Source organism: Nelumbo lutea, chromosome 2 (genome assembly GCF_056320005.1).
Source record: "Nelumbo lutea isolate HS-2025 chromosome 2, American lotus-T2T, whole genome shotgun sequence".
NCBI lineage: Eukaryota > Viridiplantae > Streptophyta > Magnoliopsida > Proteales > Nelumbonaceae > Nelumbo > Nelumbo lutea.
Window position 1 is genome coordinate 73859266 of NC_142685.1, and position 18741 is coordinate 73878006.

The 18741-nt window shown below is 36.2% G+C and overlaps 1 protein-coding gene across 1 annotated transcript; it reads left to right on the plus strand.

The window, feature by feature from the left end:
* Window positions 1-1451: 1451 nt before the first annotated feature.
* On the plus strand, window positions 1452-18422 carry EGY1 (Peptidase M50 family protein). Its single transcript, XM_088970971.1, has 10 exons — window positions 1452-2187; window positions 2624-3088; window positions 3225-3365; window positions 8158-8259; window positions 8607-8818; window positions 14426-14476; window positions 14564-14633; window positions 16329-16397; window positions 18043-18093; window positions 18182-18422. The coding sequence occupies exons 1-10, from the start codon at window positions 1867-1869 to the stop codon at window positions 18338-18340; spliced, it is 1641 nt and encodes a 546-aa protein (XP_088827097.1). The 5' UTR covers window positions 1452-1866; the 3' UTR covers window positions 18341-18422.
* Window positions 18423-18741: the final 319 nt, after the last annotated feature.

Below are 18741 nucleotides of genomic sequence, written 5' to 3' on the forward strand. Positions count from 1 at the left end.
TTCAGCTTTTTTTTTTTAATTTTCATGTAATTTGAGAAAATGTTTGATTTTGAAAATTATTTTTGGTAATAAATATTATTGACATTGGCTTTTGGAAATTGTTAAAAAATTTAATTTGGAAATTTTTAGGGAATTTTAATTATATTTATAACTTCCATAACTAGTTGGAAAATTAAATATTTTTTGAAGATTATTAGATTTAAAATTTTAATAATTTCCATAATTAATTATTGGTAATTTACATTGGTTTATGGTAATTATTTAATTAGAAAATTATTGGGGAGTTTTAATATTGATAATTTATATTTGGTAATTATCTCTAACTTTCATAATTATTGGTAATTTACATTGTTTTTTGTCAATTTAATTTAGTGAAAGTCAACTTTAAAAAGTTCTATAATTACTGATTTTTTAATATTTTTAGTATTTAATTATTCATAAACTCATATTTTTGAAAATTAATTTATTCATTAGGAGAGACAAGATGGAATTTAGCTTGCACTAGTGTGTGGGCGTTATGGGTTCGGGGAACAAGTTACAATACTTTTTAATACTATTAGTTAATAAAATTAACTTCTACAAAAAAAGGCATCTTTCAAATTATCAATTAATAATTATAAGGGGAAATTCCTAATTAGTACCTTGTATTTTGGGCTAGTGTTGATTTGGTCATCGAACTTTAAAATGCAACAATTCAGTATTCGAACTTTCAAAACGTGCCGATTTAGTACCTATTGTTAATCAATCGCTTCAATCGTCAAGTAGCATTTGAAAAGACACAAATGTCATTCGAGTATTATCTAATTTTTTATTTATTAATCATCCAAATGTTAATAGAAAATGAACAGTCCAAATACTTGCCTTTTCTATTCAAGAAAGTTATGATAAGGAGAATACCCATTAAGATGAGACTCCCAACTTTCTTGAATAGAAGATAAAAGGATTTGGGACTGTTTAGTTTTCGTCAATGTTTAAATTGTTAATAAAGAAAACTAGATTACACTCAAAGAGTATTTATGTCTTTTCAAATGCCATTTAACAATTGATTAACAACTAATTAACTGTAGGTACTAAATTGGTGCATCTTAAATATTCGAATACTGAATTATCGCATTTTAAAATTTACACATTAATACAGTATTAATCGGAAATTTTCCTTAATCAGCTTCACCGTGGAACATTATCAGTGGTTCTACAGCTTGTTCAACAGCTATGTATCAATAATAAAATTTTGACGTTAGTAAATGCATTCTTATAAGCTCCACCGTGGAACATTATCACTGGTTCTACAGCTTGTTCAACAGCGAACATGTTCAGCTAATCCTTTCTACAGCTATGTGATTTTTATTTGCAGTTAACAATGTCCGCGAATCGCACGGGACCAAACTAGTTTTAATAGTGATAATTTTTTTCCGTTTTTTATAAATTCTAAAAAAATGGAAAAGATATTTTATTAAAATCTGGTCAGCGAAGAAGATATACGCTCTGCCACAGCCAAACGAAAAACGGGTCGAGGAGCTCTCTCTCTCTCTCTCTCCATCACGGACCCTTGCAAATCTCTGTGCATTTGCTTTCTCCCGGTCGAGATTGAATTCGGATTGGTTTTCTCCTCGTAGGATTTCGGTTTCTATTTCAAGTTCAATCTGACTAAACACAGTTTTTCTGTTCGAATTCGATCTCTCTGTGCATTTGCTTTCTCCCGGTCGAGATTGAGTTCGGCTTGGTTTTCTCCTCGTAGGATTTCGGTTTCTATTTCAAGTTCAATCTGACTAAACACAGTGTTTCTATTCGAATTCGATCTGCAAAATGAAACTGTCGTTCCATTGAGTCCTAAGTTGCAAAGTTTCTAACGAGGTTTACTTGAAAATGGGAACTCTGACGAGTTATTATTTCACTCCTCTGAACCTCAGATTCCGATTATGTCCGACCGGAAGAGCTTACAGTGGAAGAAGTCGAATGTTTGAGAATAAAAATTCAAAGCATCCGTGTTTCTTGTGTAAACAAAGATTGTATAAGGAGGTTTTCAGGAGACGCTTTGATAATTTTAGGTGTTTTAGTAGCAATGGGAATGAAGAAGAGGATAACGTGTCGAAAAGTTCAAACTTGACGGCTACGACCGAAGAGGCGGAAGAGAGGAACGTCGATGAACTCAAGTCGGACCAGACTCTCACATCTATCTCTTCCAGGGTACTTCCCATTCCCTCCATTTATTTATTATTTTCTGGTTTCTAATTTTAGTATTTTTCAGTAGTAATGAGGTTCATTTATCTTTTTAACTTATTCTTGGAATTATATTGGATTTTGATTAGGTTAGAAGTGAATTAGTTAGATACCTCATTGAACAGCCTGCAATCTCTCAATTACCATGCTTTTGTCTCTAGGATCTGCTATTATCTTAGTACAACTTCTAACTCTCCCCCCCCCTCCGAAGTTCAATAATTTCACTTGTAAATGCACTTTACATAGTTTATGTGTTTAAGCAAGGGGCAGAATTAAGAAAGAACAAAAGAACAGAAAAAATGTTGAAAATCAGGAATATAAGTTGTTCTATATATTGAATGACAACTGTGGAAAATGATGTGGAGATGGTACTGATTCTAGCTGTGGGTTTTCTACTTTTCAGCCACCAGATATTTCTCCTATGGGACCCGCTTATAATAGTTTCCAAGTTGATTCTTTTAAACTGATGGAACTTCTTGGACCAGAGAAAGTCGATCCTAATGATGTAAATCTGATTAAGGAAAAGCTTTTTGGCTATTCTACTTTCTGGGTGACCAGAGAAGAGCCATTTGGAGACTTTGCTGAGGGCATACTTTTCTTTGGAAATTTAAGGGGTAAGCGGGAGGAGGTGTTTGCAAAACTCCAGCGTCAACTTGCTGAAGTCAGTGGCAACAAGTATAACCTATTTATGGTGGAGGAACCCAATTCAGAAGGAATGGACCCCCGTGGTGGGCCACGAGTGAGCTTTGGTTTGCTGCGGAAAGAAGTTTCAGAACCAGGGCCTACTACACTTTGGCAATATGTAATTGCTCTATTGCTATTTGTTCTTACAATTGGCTCCTGTGTGGAGCTAGGAATTGCATCTCAGGTGAGTCAATATACTTTTTATGAAATGATTACTCTCCAGATTTTTTGACTTTTCTCCCTGCTGTCTCATTTATGCTGAAAACCAAGCTTAGGCTTATTAACTTGAAAAATGCCTACTTTGTTTTCCTTTGGAGCAGATAAATAGACTTCCTCCAGAGGTAGTGAAGTACTTTACAGATCCAAATGCCATTGATCCACCTGATATGCAGCTGTTATTCCCATTTGTGGATTCTGCTCTGCCACTAGCATACGGCGTCTTAGGGGTTCAGCTATTTCATGTGAGTCTTTTTTCCATTGTTTTTAATTGAATATATATATATATATATATATATATATATATATATATATATATATATATATATATCCGAACCCATATAGTTGGTACAAGGCTTTGATGATGATGGTGGTGATAATGATGATGGTATATTTTATATATATATATATATATCCGAACCCATATAGTTGGTACAAGGCTTTGATGATGATGGTGGTGATAATGATGATGGTATATTTTGGATCAGGGTGTCACTGCTTTGCCATGTATGAAAATATTCCACTTTTGCTTTCAGTATTAACAGGGTAGCTTAAGGTAACAAAGTTTATTATTCATCAGGTGGCTAATCTGAGTTATCCACTCCTCTGGATTGACCTTTCTATGAATATATGGCTGTTGGAAGCTTTGGTATATTGATGTTAAGCTTATCTCAAGAGCAGGGATTATTTTATTCACATGGCAAGGATTTTTGGTCTCAGATTTTCCCTACTAGTTGAGGATTGCAAGAGAAACCTGTGGGGCCTTTTTGAGCCCCAAACCAATTCACATGGAAGATTTATCTGTTTTTCTGACTTCATTAAATGACTCAACTAGCAGATGCATTCCTATTAAATACACATTGATTTCTAAGTTTTGGACTTGATTTAATTGTTCCAAATTTATTTGAGGACGATGAGCATTATTAACCTTTTAAGCTTTTATCTGTTAAAGGTGGGATAGAGCAGTGTATTGTATATTTCTCTTGATGCTAAATTTTGGATTTAGTTTATATTGCATTAACTATTGACATTGCTTATGTGAAGGTCAATTGCATTATAACAATATCTGATTGTCTGAAATGGATGACATCCTAGACTTGCTTACTTTTTCTCCTTACCTTTGTTAAACTGTAAAAGGATTGCTGTCACATATTTTATATGGAAAACCCTGAAGGTTCTCCTGCACCATTTGCTTTTTGTTAGTTGGGTCCATGTTTATACTATTTTGCACAGATAATCTCTATGGGTTATGGTGAAAGAGTTCAATACACAACCAGTAGATATGGGTCCCCTTTGTGCATAGTCATCTAGGTGATGCCCATGCAGCTATATTTAGTAGTTTTTTTGATAAGTAAACATAGAAACTTTATTGAAATTTATAATCCCACAATCATTACAAGAGGCCCAAGGAGAGGTGTGAGGTGCAGCTTCTCACAGAAAAAAAGTCAAATTACAAATGAGCCCAGAACAAATGAACCTTTTTAAGCCCTTGCTTAGTTTAAGTATCTGCCACCCATTAGCTGATCTTCTTTCCCATTGAATTCTTGAAGTCATATTGCTTGTAAGCCATTTAAACCTTCTGATTTCATCATCTATCTTGCTAACTGTACCACTTGAATTACTTGGAGAAATTCTCCTCTAACTGAGTCCCCCACACCACCTGGTCCTGAGAACAGTGCAACAATACTTCCTTTATTTCTGGAAAGCACCCCCTACACCTGATTGACCTGGGTTGCCCTGGCTACTCCCATCAAAGATAAATTTAATAAAATCTTCTTCAGGTTGTGACCAAAGTGAAGTAATATTTTCCTTTTTTGAAGAGCTTTTTGCCACTAAACCTCAATTTAGTTTCACTTGTCAAATAATAAAACAGAACTTTCACTTTATCATAGCATTGCTCATAGGACTAGAGATCAGCAAGGGTGCAAATAAAAGACTAAAGTGCCACTTCTCAAATGTACATTCTACATCGTTAACTATTGACCAGTGAATAAAAGAATGCCAAATAAACAAGGAAATGGAAATAGCGAGGTACTGTTGCAATATTATTTATAACACTGATATATGCAAACATAATCAAAGAGATATAGACAAGCCTAGAATCTTTGGCATAGCAACTCTGGTAGCAGTTTCAAACAGGTCCATATGTAGCCCATATCATCCTCTGGTCATGGGGCAAGTTTCAGCACAACAGCCTGTTTCAGAACAAAAGATTTTCTGTGCATCTTTAATATTAAAGAATTGAAAGAAATATATTTGGAGGCATTTTCTTCAAGCTATGGAAATCAGCTGGGTAATGCCAAATTCTGTGAAGGATCTGCTGTTGTGTTGGCAGATTGAGGGTCTCAGCAAGAAAGGTATCTTGGTTTGGAGGACTATCCTGGCTGCTGTGCTTTGGACTATCTGGATTGAAAGAAATAACAGATTTTTTCAGGGCAAAGCTAAATCTTCAGAGGAATTGGTGCAGAAAGCTGTGGGTAAACTTCTGTCCTGGGTGTCGGCAGTGGAGGTGCTTAAAAATCAGAATTTGAGTCTGTTGTTTAGATCTCAGAACATGATGTATCTGTAATTTGTGGTGTCTCTAGGCAGCCTCTAATGGCCTAAGCTCCTTTGTACTGGTTCTTGTTTTAATAAATAACCTTACCTTTTCAAAAAAAATATTAAAGAATTGAAAGTTTAGTGATAAAATAACAAAAATTTAAAACTTTCAATGTCTATAATCACTTGGGAAAATGTCCGGTACATTATTGAGGTGGAGCTCTTAAGTAGACTGTGGGACTGAAAACATGGTTAATTTTCCAATCCATATGGTTGCTATCTGATGAGTGGTTTAAACTGGCCACATCATTTCTTCATGTGCCCAAATCAATACATGTTATTTCTTGTCGCAAATTTTACAAAATCTGTTATGTCACTTCAATCTGGGGTCCTTCTTATGAAGACTGCTATAGGTGGAAGCTCTTTTTACATGAAATAGCAAAAATATCTATAGAAGATGAGACTTAAGAAATTCATATAAAAACAAGTATGGTGGATAACAGGTAATCATAAAAGGGCAGGTATCAGATATCACCATCATTTTTCTTCCATACATCTAAAGTGACCTAGAACATCCAAAATTAAGCGCAATGATGCCAGATAGAGGGAGAGCTGAAATCAGTCTCAAGAACATTATTTTTATGGTGTATACAAGATAAGTCTTTTATCTCGCAAAAAAGATATAGTGAGATAGTGAGATGGAATACAGTTCTGCAGTTCACATGGATTTTCCCTACATTCAATTGGTTGAATGCTATGTGTTTTCCCTTGTTGATATGCACAGTCATTATCATCATCCAAGCCTTATCCCAACTATATGGGGTCGGCTACATCAGTCCTTGTTGATATGTGCAATTCCCATGTTAATACCTTAATCAGTTTACTTGTTTTTATCAGCTGGTATTTCAGTTTAGGGACCATATCTAGGTCTTTTCCATTTCCTAAAAAGAGCATATTCCCTTGATTAATAGATTGGGAATCCTTTTTCTCTTTGATCTACTGTGCTTTTGTACTTATCTCACATACCTTGTCATTTTTACTTACTGCTCTTTTCATGTGGTACTTTAGAACTTGAGCATTTTATTTGCAGCAGTAAATTATAGCTTCATTGATATATAAGTTTGATAAGCTCCAGGAATGCTAGAAAAATGGAATTCAGAAGATAGTTTTTGCTGACTATGTTATAATAAAGTTTATCACAGGCTTAGAGATCCCCCTCCTTTGTGGGACATGCCATCACCTGCTGGGCTTGAAAAACTGAGCAAAACATTTCCTACATGGTCTAAGGGTTCAGGATTGCATGAGCATTAGCCATTAAAGTTTAACTTTATCCTTCCTGCCTCTGGAGCCATCCAATCAGCAACAATCTGTTGTCTTCTGGTAGTAAAGCTGAGAGCAGGGGAGATTGAACTGAAACTCTCCTCAACTGCCACCCTTCTTTTATTAACTTAATGATAGAATGCTAAATTACAACTTTGGCTGTATTTAAGAAAATAAAAGAAATAAATAGGATAAGGACAAATATAACCCTGCTGACCATATACAAAGAATAAAAGGAATTCCAACAATATGTAAATTTTGTACTTTTTCTCAAATATTCTTGCATTTCTTTTAGTCCAAATTACTCCATAGTGCTGTTTCCTTGGTGTAATGTCACGAGATTTTCCCCTTTCTGTGTAAAGGAAGTGATTGAGGTGAGAATGAGTCTAATACTCTAATATATCCAACGGTAAAAACCAAGAACAACCAAACAAAAGAAAAATGGGATTCTTTACTTGTGAATTGAAAGTACAAGAGAGAGGAATAAGTCATGACATTCTCTCCACTCTTCAATTATAGAATGCACATATGAAGGGAGAGAGACCGTTCTAAAGAGAGACTGGAAACGGTTGAGTGGATGGAGGGATGATATATAAGGATTTGAAAAGGAAGTAACAAGAGAGGGACCCTAACGGATGCCAGATTCTTTTATCAACCCCATTTTGTACAAGAAAAACATTCTTTATAACACCCAGAGGTCTAACCACCTAACTGCCGTAATATCTCAAGCCCATCCAAAAACCAAAGTCCCAAGTGAGACTAGCCATGGATAATGTAATTATATTAGAAATAAATTGACATAGAGGTAAGTCTCCTTACCACTGGTTTTCCCAAAATTTCACCCTAAGACCGGCAATGGCATCAACCTACTTGCAACTTGACCATGTCTATTTGCAATTAGGTCAAAGCTTCTTAGCTGGCATCTGCCTTGCTCCAGTTCAAGTTCTAGATGTTCCTTTTGCACGTCCTGGTCACCTTCATGTTTTGTGCAACCTTTAATGATACTGATAAAATAATCTTTATTAGTTTGGAATAATGAATTTTCCTGATAATTTCATGGTTTGTATTTGTTCTTTTACTTGTTAGATAATCTTTGTTCTTCTTAATACTCTTTGTATATATTCGTATTTGTACATAGATTACTTTGTTTTTCTCTTATTCTCTATTTTTGACAAACAGGAGGTTGGGCATTTCCTGGCTGCATTTCCAAAGAAAGTAAAACTGGGCATTCCTTACTTTATTCCTAACATTACACTTGGCAGCTTTGGTGCAATAACTCAGGTGAGCAATCTTTTGCAACCTACCCGAATATATAGATGGTATTTGATAGAGTTTAATTATAATTGATTTTGGATTTGGGAAATATTCTGTGCAAATCTGTAGCTGATGAATCAAGTGAAAATATTTTTGGTAGGAAAGTTTGGAAATTAATTATATGCAGTTGATTTTTTTTTTCATTTTGCTTTCCTTGTTATTTTCTTTCCATTGATTCAATACTTAGTTGTTGAATAATAACATTGTCAGTCTAAGTCCTAACTATTTATGTATGTGACAAATGGTGGAAGGGGTGGGATGAGGGCTTTGATCTTATGCCATATTGCTCATTTTCTTCCTATCAATTCTTGTAGTTCAAATCTATTCTTCCTGATCGAAGGACAAAAGTTGATGTCTCAATTGCGGGTCCCTTTGCCGGTGCTGCACTTTCTCTTTCAATGTTTTGTGTTGGCCTGCTGCTCTCATCAAACCCAGATGCTGCAGGAGATTTGGTGCAGGTGCCTTGCATGCTATTCCAGGGTTCTTTGCTTCTTGGGCTCATCAGCAGAGCAACTCTTGGTTATGCGTATGTCTTGTCTTTCCTGTCATCAATTCTGTTTGAGGTTTTTCATCATTGCTCTCTGGGTTTGTATAATTTTCTTGTTAAACTAGTAAATGTCCATATGCTTCACACGTGGAAATTTTAGATGACGACGACAATGATAGTAATAATATGTTTCCAAAATTTTCAATAATTTCTTTTAAATTAATGTGTACAACAATAATTCTTATTTATCACACTTATTTTTGTTTAATTTGATAAATATATGATATTAGAGATGTGCCCAACTGATTTTTACAGATTTTATTCATTTTTTAACTTTTTTGTGTTTTATCTTTTATTTTTAATTTTTATAATTTAATTATGGCATCAAGGGTTAACATATTTGACATAAAATGTGGAACTATTGACCTATCACCGAACGTGAGAACAACTTCACTTTTGGGTTGGTTTTTAAACATGGGTTTTATATGGCCAAAAGTATTGGAATTATATCTAATTGACAGAATTTATTTAAAGCAAACAAAAAAATTATAGAATTTATTAGTGAGAAAAAATAGCCTAAATATAGGATTTAACGAGAGAGAATGGAAATTAATACCTTAAATATAAAACTTAATGAGAGGGAATTGATGAGGTAAAAAGTAGTTCAAATTACATTTTCTACCCTCACAGTTAGGGAGGGACCAAGTTAAAAGATAAGGGCATTTTAGTCAAGAATAAGGTTCAATTAAAACTGATGGGAGTTAATACCTTAAATATAATAGCTAATGAGAGGGAATTAAATAAGGTGAAAAGTAGTAGTTGAAATTACACTTTCTGCCCTCACAATTAGAGAGGGATCAAATTCAAAATAGGGGTATTTTAGTCAAACAAAAGTTCCACTCCCTCATTTGTACTTTTAATATACTATAGATATAGATTTGTTAGTTAATCTGAATTTTTTAAACAGAGTTGTCGATTGGTCCAGCAGATTTCAAAATTAATAAACTTGATTTTTTTTTGATATCTTCTGAAGGGCTACACAACGGGGGGTAGCCCATCCCCCAATCCATAGCTCCCCACCCAGGTGCAGGCGGGATTTGATCCCAAGTCTCTGCTATGATCAGGAGGAGGTCTTACCAATCAGCTGATTGGCACCTTGCAAATTAATAAGGGTTTCTAGCATATAAGGGCAACTTTTTGGGGTTTAATATCAATAAGAGTAATATATTTAAAAAAATTTTAAAAATAGGTTAACTTTTTAAAAATAATATCAATAAAGGGCAAAAACATTGTTTATTTTCTTCTTCTTGCCATTTGTTCACCAGAGCCGCCACCCACCGCCATCCGTTGCTTCCCACCGCCGCTGCCACCTCCACCTCTACCTCCGGCAATGTTGCCGGAGATGGGTGGAGACAGAGGTGGCAGCGGCAGTGGGCAGCAGCGGATGGCGGTGGGCGGCGGCTCTGGTGAACAAATGGCAAGAAGAAGAAAATAAACAATGTTTTTGCCCTTTATTGATATCATTTTTAAAAAGTTAACCTATTTTTGAAAATTTTTTAAATATATTACTTTTTATTGATATTAAACCCCAAAAGTTGCCCTTATATGCTATTACTCCAATTAATAAACTTGATTAATCTATAAGAAAGATTTCCCAATCTGGGAAGAGCAGGCATTCGGGGAGTGATTAGAAATCACTAGCGAGTGGTGGTAGTGATGTATTCAGGTCCAGTTGATTTAGGAGACTTGGTCAAGGTTGAAATCATGGCACTCTTACAAGGAATGAGACTAGCACTGCAACTTGGTCTCAGAGATGTGGAAGTTGAAGGATACTTACAGCTAGTCATTCATTGGACAAAGATAGTCAAATCAGCACCTTGGAAATATAAGCATGCTTTTAGGGAAATTGATGTCATAGCAAAATAAATTTTAGTTTCATCTGGATGAGGAGAACTGCAAATGGGGTGGCAGATATTCTAGCCCAACAGGGAGTTGACGGACCAAACTTATTTTGGGCAAAATTGTAAACTTGTTTGACTAGGGTGTGTTGGAAGTCTCCAATGGTTGTATTAACCTTTTTTTAGTTTATTAATGGAATCCTTTAGCTGATAAAAAAAACTATAAGAAAGATTACTTTTCAGGTGAGAAACAGATCATGGGGCGTTAGACCCTGTTATCTTTTATTATTATTATTATTTTTGATCAATAACTCAGAGAACTGATTTCATTAAAATTAAATAAAGCAGTACAACCAGAAGTTGTGAAGGATACAAAAAGGACACCAGATGTCCAAACCCCCAAATATTACATATAGGCCTAAAAACACAGACCATCTTTGTACCCCTTGTTTGGCTAAACTATCTGCCAAACTGGTGGCCGATCTTCTAACGCAATTAATTTGAATCAACATATCCCTGGAGAGCCTTTTGAACCTCTTAAGGCCATTCCTTAGGTGCCAAGAGACTCCTTCCTCTTTCCTTAACCAGTCCAAAATTGTTTTGGAATCACCTTTAATAATTAACCTTTCTAGGCTCAATTCCTCAGCTTTCCAAGCCCAAATACAGCAGCTAAGAATTCTGTTGATGCAAGATTACTTTGCCCAGCCGAACCTGAGAATAAGGTACATACAACCTTCTCCATCCCTGATAACTCCAATTCCAGCAGGGCCTGGATTTCCCACACTACTCCCATCAGAATTCAGTTTCAACCAGCCACGGTGCGGGGGAGACCAGAACACTGTTTCAACATGTCTTCTAGAAGCTGAAGCAGCTATAGTCCCCCAAGCTCTGAAGAAACCATCAATCTGGAAATCTAAGAACAAGCTCAATGTCTTAACCCAATGAGCCACTCAGAGGGTTATGGTCTCAATCAATGCTTCCTTAGTTCTCTTCATTTCCCCCAAAATTCTAGACTTTCTTTCCTCCCAAACTGTCCAAACAACTGCCCTTGTATATTTCCACATCAGTCTACCTCTTTTGGTAGTGCACCTGCAAACAGAAAGGTTAAACAGCCCTCCCAAGCTAACAGGAGAGAGCCACCTACAACCAAAAAGTGAGGCAAACCACTCTCAGATAAAGCCAACAAAGGGACAGGAGATTAAAAGATGAAAAACAGTCTCACCATTAACCTTGCACAAGCTGCACCAGTTGGAGGACAAGCACCAATTTGGCGTTTTTCTTTGAAGCTTGTCACAAGTATTAATGCAACCATGAAACACTTCCCAACAGGAGGCACTAACTGTAGGGGGAATGGGAGGACACTAGGTTTCCTTTACTGGGAAAGAAAGGGAAGGCAAGGGAGAGGAAGCTACAAGAGAATTGAGAAAAAGATTTCCAGGTGAAAGTCCCAGTTGAGTTACCCCATCTCCAAGAACCACAAAATTCAACAAGGAGAGCAAAGCAGAAACAAGGGGAAATTCAGACTCTTTTAGGTTCCTAATGAAACCTTCTCAAAAAGATTAACTACCAGCTTCAAGTTTTCCACTCCAGACCTATTGTCCCCCTCACATAAAACTAGAATATCATCTGCAAATTGTAGGTGAGTTACCTGAATTCTACCCCTTCCAACTGACCAGCCCTTAATCAGCTGCATATTGCTCTTAAAATCAGCTTGCTAAACACCTCAGCTACTAGGGTAAATAGGAAGGGAGACAATGGATCGCATTGTCTGAGGCCTATAGTTCCTTTAGAAATCCACTACCAACCCATTGACAAGAATTGAATAATGAGTAGACTGCAAGCACCCTCTGATCCATTTGCACCAAAGCTCTCCAAACCCACAGCTTCTCATGATCTTAATTAAAAACTTCTGGTCCACAAGATCACAAGTTTTCTCCATATTTAGCTTCACCACAACTCCTTTCTTCCTTAATCTCTTCTTTTGGGCTTCGACACACTCTTTGGAAATTAGGATCTAGTCTACAATTTGCCTATCTTGAACAAAAGCCCTTTGCAATTGAGATATAAGTGGGGGAAGAACCTTCTTGACTCTAAGGGATAGAACCTTAGCAATTATCTTATAAATGCTCATAACCAGACTGATAGGATGGAAATCATTGGAATGGGCAGCGCCAACTTTCTTGGGGATCAAAACTATAAAAGTTGAGTTCATTACCAAGCTACTTTTGCCCCTCCTATGGAATTTCTTGAACACTCTAACCAAATCATTTCTAATTATCTCCCAACAATCCTGGTAGAAAGCCATTGTAAAGCTATCCAGCCCCGTTGCTTTAGATCTGTCCATTGAAAAAATTGCTTCCTTAATTTCCTCCTCTTGAAACCTTTTCTCCAGGATCTCTACTTGATCATTTCCCAAAGTCTCCCAATCAAGATCTTCAATTGACCAACTCTCATTAAGTGGTCTATGAAAGATTGACCTAAAGTGATATGCAAAGGTCTTGGCTATTTCATTGTGATTAGTAACCTCAGTCTCCCCCAAGCTTAAGGAAGTAATTAGGCACTTTTTCCTTCTGTTGCTTGCAATGGCATGGAAAAATCTCGTATTACCATTGCCTTCCCTGAATTTCTGTTTCCAATAAATTTCCTCTTTGAGAAGAGTAACCTCAGTTCCTTCATAGACCACTGTAAATCGCTATCACTATCTGATGGGATCTTCCATTTCCTTTTTATCAATCTCCTCAATCTGGAAATCAGACTTGTTTTCTTTTTCTATAGTCTCCCAAAGGTCAATTTATTCCACTATTTTATTCTTTCTTTGATCAGCTGCAATTTCTTTAAGAACTTTTGGCCTTCCCAAATAGGTGGTTGAGCCGGAGTATCTCACCAGTCCTTAACTTTGGCTTTGAACTCTGGATGGGTAAGCCACATGTTTTCAAACCTAAAAGGGGATGGGCCACCATCAAATCTCTTTTGGAACAGGCAAATTGGCAAATGATCCGAGGTGACTCTAGGCAATGTTCTTCCCAACAAATCTGTCAAATGCTCTTCCCAATCTAGAGAAACTAAAAACCTGTCAAGCTTAGAGAAGATTGGATTAGCTTGAAGATTTGACCAAGTTATCTTTTATGACTACTATAACAATGAAGAAAATTACATTTGTGCTGGGTAGCAGCACTGGTAAAGATCAATAAGAAATAAAGAAAGACACACGGCCCACTATCTACAGGCACATAACTAACGTCAAATAAAATAAAAAACATAAGCAATAGTACTATGAGCAGAAACATAAACTAAATAGGATACAATCCACTCTTTCCTACACTCCCATTCAAGCTGATCATATATGTCAATCATGCCTAGCCTGCTAAGAGTGAACTGTAGTGCAACCTTAGGAACTCCTTTAGTGAATTTATCTACCAACTGTTCATCTGTTGTGGCAAATGGAATGTAAACATCACCATGGCAACTTACTCATAAATGAAGTGATGACCAACCTCTATGTGTTTGTCCTGACATGTTGTACTGGATTGTATGCAATATTAATAGTAGTGTGGTTATCACAAACTAGCAACAATGGCATTTGAGCAGCTATATCCAGCTCCTCTGGTAGAGACCTCAACCACATGATAGTTTCTGTGTGTATCTGCCTCAGCAATAATTACAATATTTGATTCTTATACCAACTAATATTTTTTGTTTATCTTCCATTCATTTTTTTTATTAATGTTTTGTTAATATCTACGTGCAGTGCCATGCATGCTGCCACTGTTTCTATCCACCCTCTTGTGATTGCAGGCTGGTGATGTAGCTATTCTTGAATGTTATTTATATATTTTAGGTGCTTATGCCATGCATGAAACACTTACCATCTATGCTTTTTCTTCAGGTGTGGTTTAACCACGTCAGCTTTTAATATGCTTCCAGTAGGCTGCCTAGATGGTGGGAGAGCTGTGCAGGTATACGTCTTTCTTCTCCAATCTTTGAACTAGAAATATATGGTATCCTGGCTAGCCTAGAGGTAGCATAATTGAATATGGACTTCACACTTCCTGGCTCTGAAACTAGGTTTCCAAACTCAAAGTATATACCTCACTGCCTAGTTAGTGTGAAATAAGATAGAATAAATCATAACAGAACAGGAGCCTGGGTTTTCTTTCTACCAGCAGCTATTTCACTTTTTATTTTACTATTTCATTCATCATTTTTTTTTGATGAATTTTTACTATTTCATTCATCTGAAGCATAGTTACAACATCCAAGCCATCCTTGAATAATCATCCATAAAGATTATAAAATACCTGTAGCCATTATATATCTTGACTTTAATGGGACTTCAAATGTTAAAATGAAGAAGAAGAAAAGAACTAGATACTTTACTTTCAACTCTTAAACTAAAAAGACTATGGTTCTTACTCAACTAACAAGATTGACAATCCAAATATGACACATGACTCAAAGTAGTTATCAATGACTTCAGCTTTTGGAGTGATAGATGATCAAGACATAAATGCCACTAAGATGGAGTAAGGGATGATTATAGAGCTACTTTTGATCCACCTCAAATGTTAAGGTAATGCAACCCTCCATCTTCATGCCCATCACCGATCTTCTTTCCTATCATTAGATCCTGAAAAACATAGAATTGGAGGGAAGAATGTAATAGAATGGTTAAGGGATTTAGTTTACTTGCTAACAACATGAAATTGAAGGAAGGTTAGAGATAATGAATGATGAAGAGACATAATCCAGACCGCAAACTGAAGATGTAGCACCATTGGCTAATTAACAAACTGTGAAGAAGAGGACTAAGATAGGGGCAACACACTTGGTGACCCAGTCATGATTGAAAGCTCCAAAATTAATGATCCAAGTCAAAGAATGGGACAGTTGTGAGGCAAGATATACCACACTTGATTTGGCAAGAGTTGTTTTATTATGATTCTAGTTGGAAGACTGAAGGAGCTGTTTATCATACTCTTCTCATGAGATGCTCACCTCTCCTTCTCCTTCCAAGTAGGGGTGATCATGGGCCAGGCTTAGCAGGGTTTTACCCTAGACCCTAGGCCTGAAATATAAGCCTGGGCTTGGCTGACCAAGCCTAGTTCCAGCCTTCCGGGCCTATGATTAAATGCTTTTGGATTTCAGATTTGAAATATTATATTTAAATATATGCATTTAGATTTTAAACACATGTGATTTAAGCTTACAAAAGGTAAAAATATGAAAGGATGTTTAAATGTCTTGGTGGTTTTTGAAAAATTTTATTGTAAAATTTTAAATGTCTGAACCACCATCATTGCAAAATGTTGACAAGACATTTAACTATTACCATGATCAACATTTCTAAATGCCACATCCTCTCTCTCTTGTAACTGCCAATGCTGGTAACTGTCTCTGTGAATCCCATGGATACCCTATGTATCTGTACAAACACCTTGAGCTCTATGCATACAAGGTGCATGTACTGTTCCTGGAAGATAAAATTTTCCCTTAATCAACTGAGTTATCAAGAAAGATTACTAGAGCTGCCATCAACTTCATGAGAAACTATTTTTGGATAATAGCGGAGCTCTGTGTGTTATTTAAGAACTTTTTGTCTTCCTATTTATTAAAATTGCGTTGCTTTTCTAACATTCAATTTGTTTTCTTAGGGTGCTTTCGGCAAAGATGCACTGGTTGGATTTGGCTTGGCAACTTACACGCTGCTTGGTTTGGGAGTGGTATACCTTTATTTTTCACTGCATATTCTTTTGCCAATAAAGTTCAACAACATGTTGAATTCAACTTTAGAACAAGTTGATATTAATATGTTTCTTATTCTAGTATTTAAAAAATGACTGGTTATTGAGTTCTTTATTTTTGGTAAGTACTTGACTGTAAAGATGTCTCACTGTTACAGTGAGAATACTTGGTTTTAGCCAATTACAAGTAAGACCATTGTTCGGGTATTGGCTCAAGTGCTCCCGTGGACACTGTAATTAGTGGTGTAGAGAATTCAGATTAATTTCCATCTGTGCTTATTCTACATGTATACATCCAGAGTCAACTCAACAAATCCATATTGCAACTTTTTGGAGCAGATAAATGATTCCCATTTTGCCATGCCTGCTAGGCTACTAGCATGACCCTTTAGGTCTTTCTTTTCTACTTTTTTTTTATCAATAACTGATTCATTATATTCATTGAAACATCATACTAATTACAGCACGGAAGACAAACACTCTTATCTTCCGAAAACAACTTAAACCCTCCAAAGAGGGAAAAGGAAAAAAGAAACAGTTAAGTTACAACTCAGCCCAAAACATTGCTTCCCTTTCTATCCCTTGTTTAGCTAACCCATCAGCTAAAGAATTAGCTGATCTCTTAACCCAACCCATCCTGATTTCCATCCCCCACACCAGCCACCTGAATTAGCTGATCTCTTTCTTTTCTACTTTTCCATAGCTCTACAACCTTTGTTTTTCTTTTAGGTTTAGTAGGTTATCTTCCCCTCCTTTTGTCACTTATTGGGCTACTAGGTTCTAGCGATTGCACTGATATCCAGTTCTATCATTTATTTTCTTGCCACTCATCCCTCTTCAACACACTCATTTCCCCTGCATTCAATTTATGGACACACTGCTTGATCTCTCAACTCAGAATTTAATAACATTGTCCCTAAGGTTCAAAATATTGATACACCCGATACGAATATGCATATTGGGTGGTAAAGGTGAAGATTTGAACCTTGACTGTCCCAACTATATGGGGTTATGGGTACATAAATTCTGTTCCAGCATCCCTTTTTGTTCAGTGCCATGTCCATTGTTTTTGCAGCTCTCTGCACATAACATTGCTGGTCTTTAGCTCTCTTTTAAAATTTACTTTTCGATGTGAATGCTGTTTGCCAATAATACAACACTCTAGATCCAATTCTGACATGGAGATACCGTGTCAGAATTGGAGTGAATGAATGATGAGCTTTCAGGACCATTATATGCTGATAACTTCATTAAAAATTTCCCCTATTTCATCTTTATCATCACCTGGCGATGTATGTTGCTTCCTTTATTTTAATAGATTTTCTTTTTTATTTACCTTAAAAAATGTGACGAGTCAAAATTAAGCCAATTGTCCTGAATTTGTATGGCACAGGCAGGAATTGATCTTTTTGTCCAAAGGCTCAGTTTGGAAAGAGTACAAATACAAATATGTACAGTACAAATGTATACTAAATAATACAAAATACAAGGTTTTGCGCTCTGCATATTTGTATTTGTACTTCCAAACTGAGCCTAAATTCAAAATTATTCTTTTCCTTCACTTTGGTTTCTTCCAAAGAATCTATATGCTTTTCATGAATCTCATTTCCATCCTTTCTTTCAGCTTGGAGGACCTCTGTCACTTCCTTGGGGGCTTTATGTGTTGATATGTCAGGTATGAAAAAAAAGTGTTAAACTGGTCTTACATATGTTCATAGTTTATCTTCCTTCTCTTCTTAATCTTGTGGATTTTATTTATTCAGAGGACTCCCGAGAAACCATGCTTAAACGATGTCTCAGAAGTAGGAACATGGAGAAGAACAGCTATAATAGTTGCTATAGTGCTTGTTGTGTTGATACTTCTTCCTTTGTGGGATGAGCTTGCAGAGGAGCTAGGTATAGGTCTTGTAACCACATTTTAACTCACATAGGCATATATCTCTGTACAAAATCCAATTTTGAACAAATTCAATTTTAATTGATAAACTTTACCCAGTTATGTCCTATTTGACCTATAATATTTTCATCACTTATTTTTTATTTGCATCCTACTTCACTTTCCCCACTATATTTTTGTAATTCTATACAATGCTTCTTGTGTGTGTCTATGTATATATTAGGGCTGGCAATCTTGGCCCCAACCCATTTGACCCACCCACCTTGGAACTCACTTATGGGTCAATATGGGTCGAGTAATTCATTAGGGTCAGGGTGGGTTGGGTCAAGGGTACCCATTAGGGTCAAGGTGGGTTGGGTCGTGCGGGTCAGGACGGGTTGGGTTTATACTTGCCAAATCTCAAAAATACAACGCTTAAAGTGACTC

Bases quoted from the DNA above. Each gene is read 5' to 3' on its own strand.
- EGY1 (XM_088970971.1), top strand. From the start codon at position 1,867: ATGGGAACTCTGACGAGTTATTATTTCACTCCTCTGAACCTCAGATTC. The intron at 3,366-8,157 runs GTGAGTCTTTTT...TTTGACAAACAG, and splicing joins TAGGGGTTCAGCTATTTCAT to GAGGTTGGGCATTTCCTGGC. The intron at 14,634-16,328 runs GTATACGTCTTT...TTGTTTTCTTAG, and splicing joins ATGGTGGGAGAGCTGTGCAG to GGTGCTTTCGGCAAAGATGC.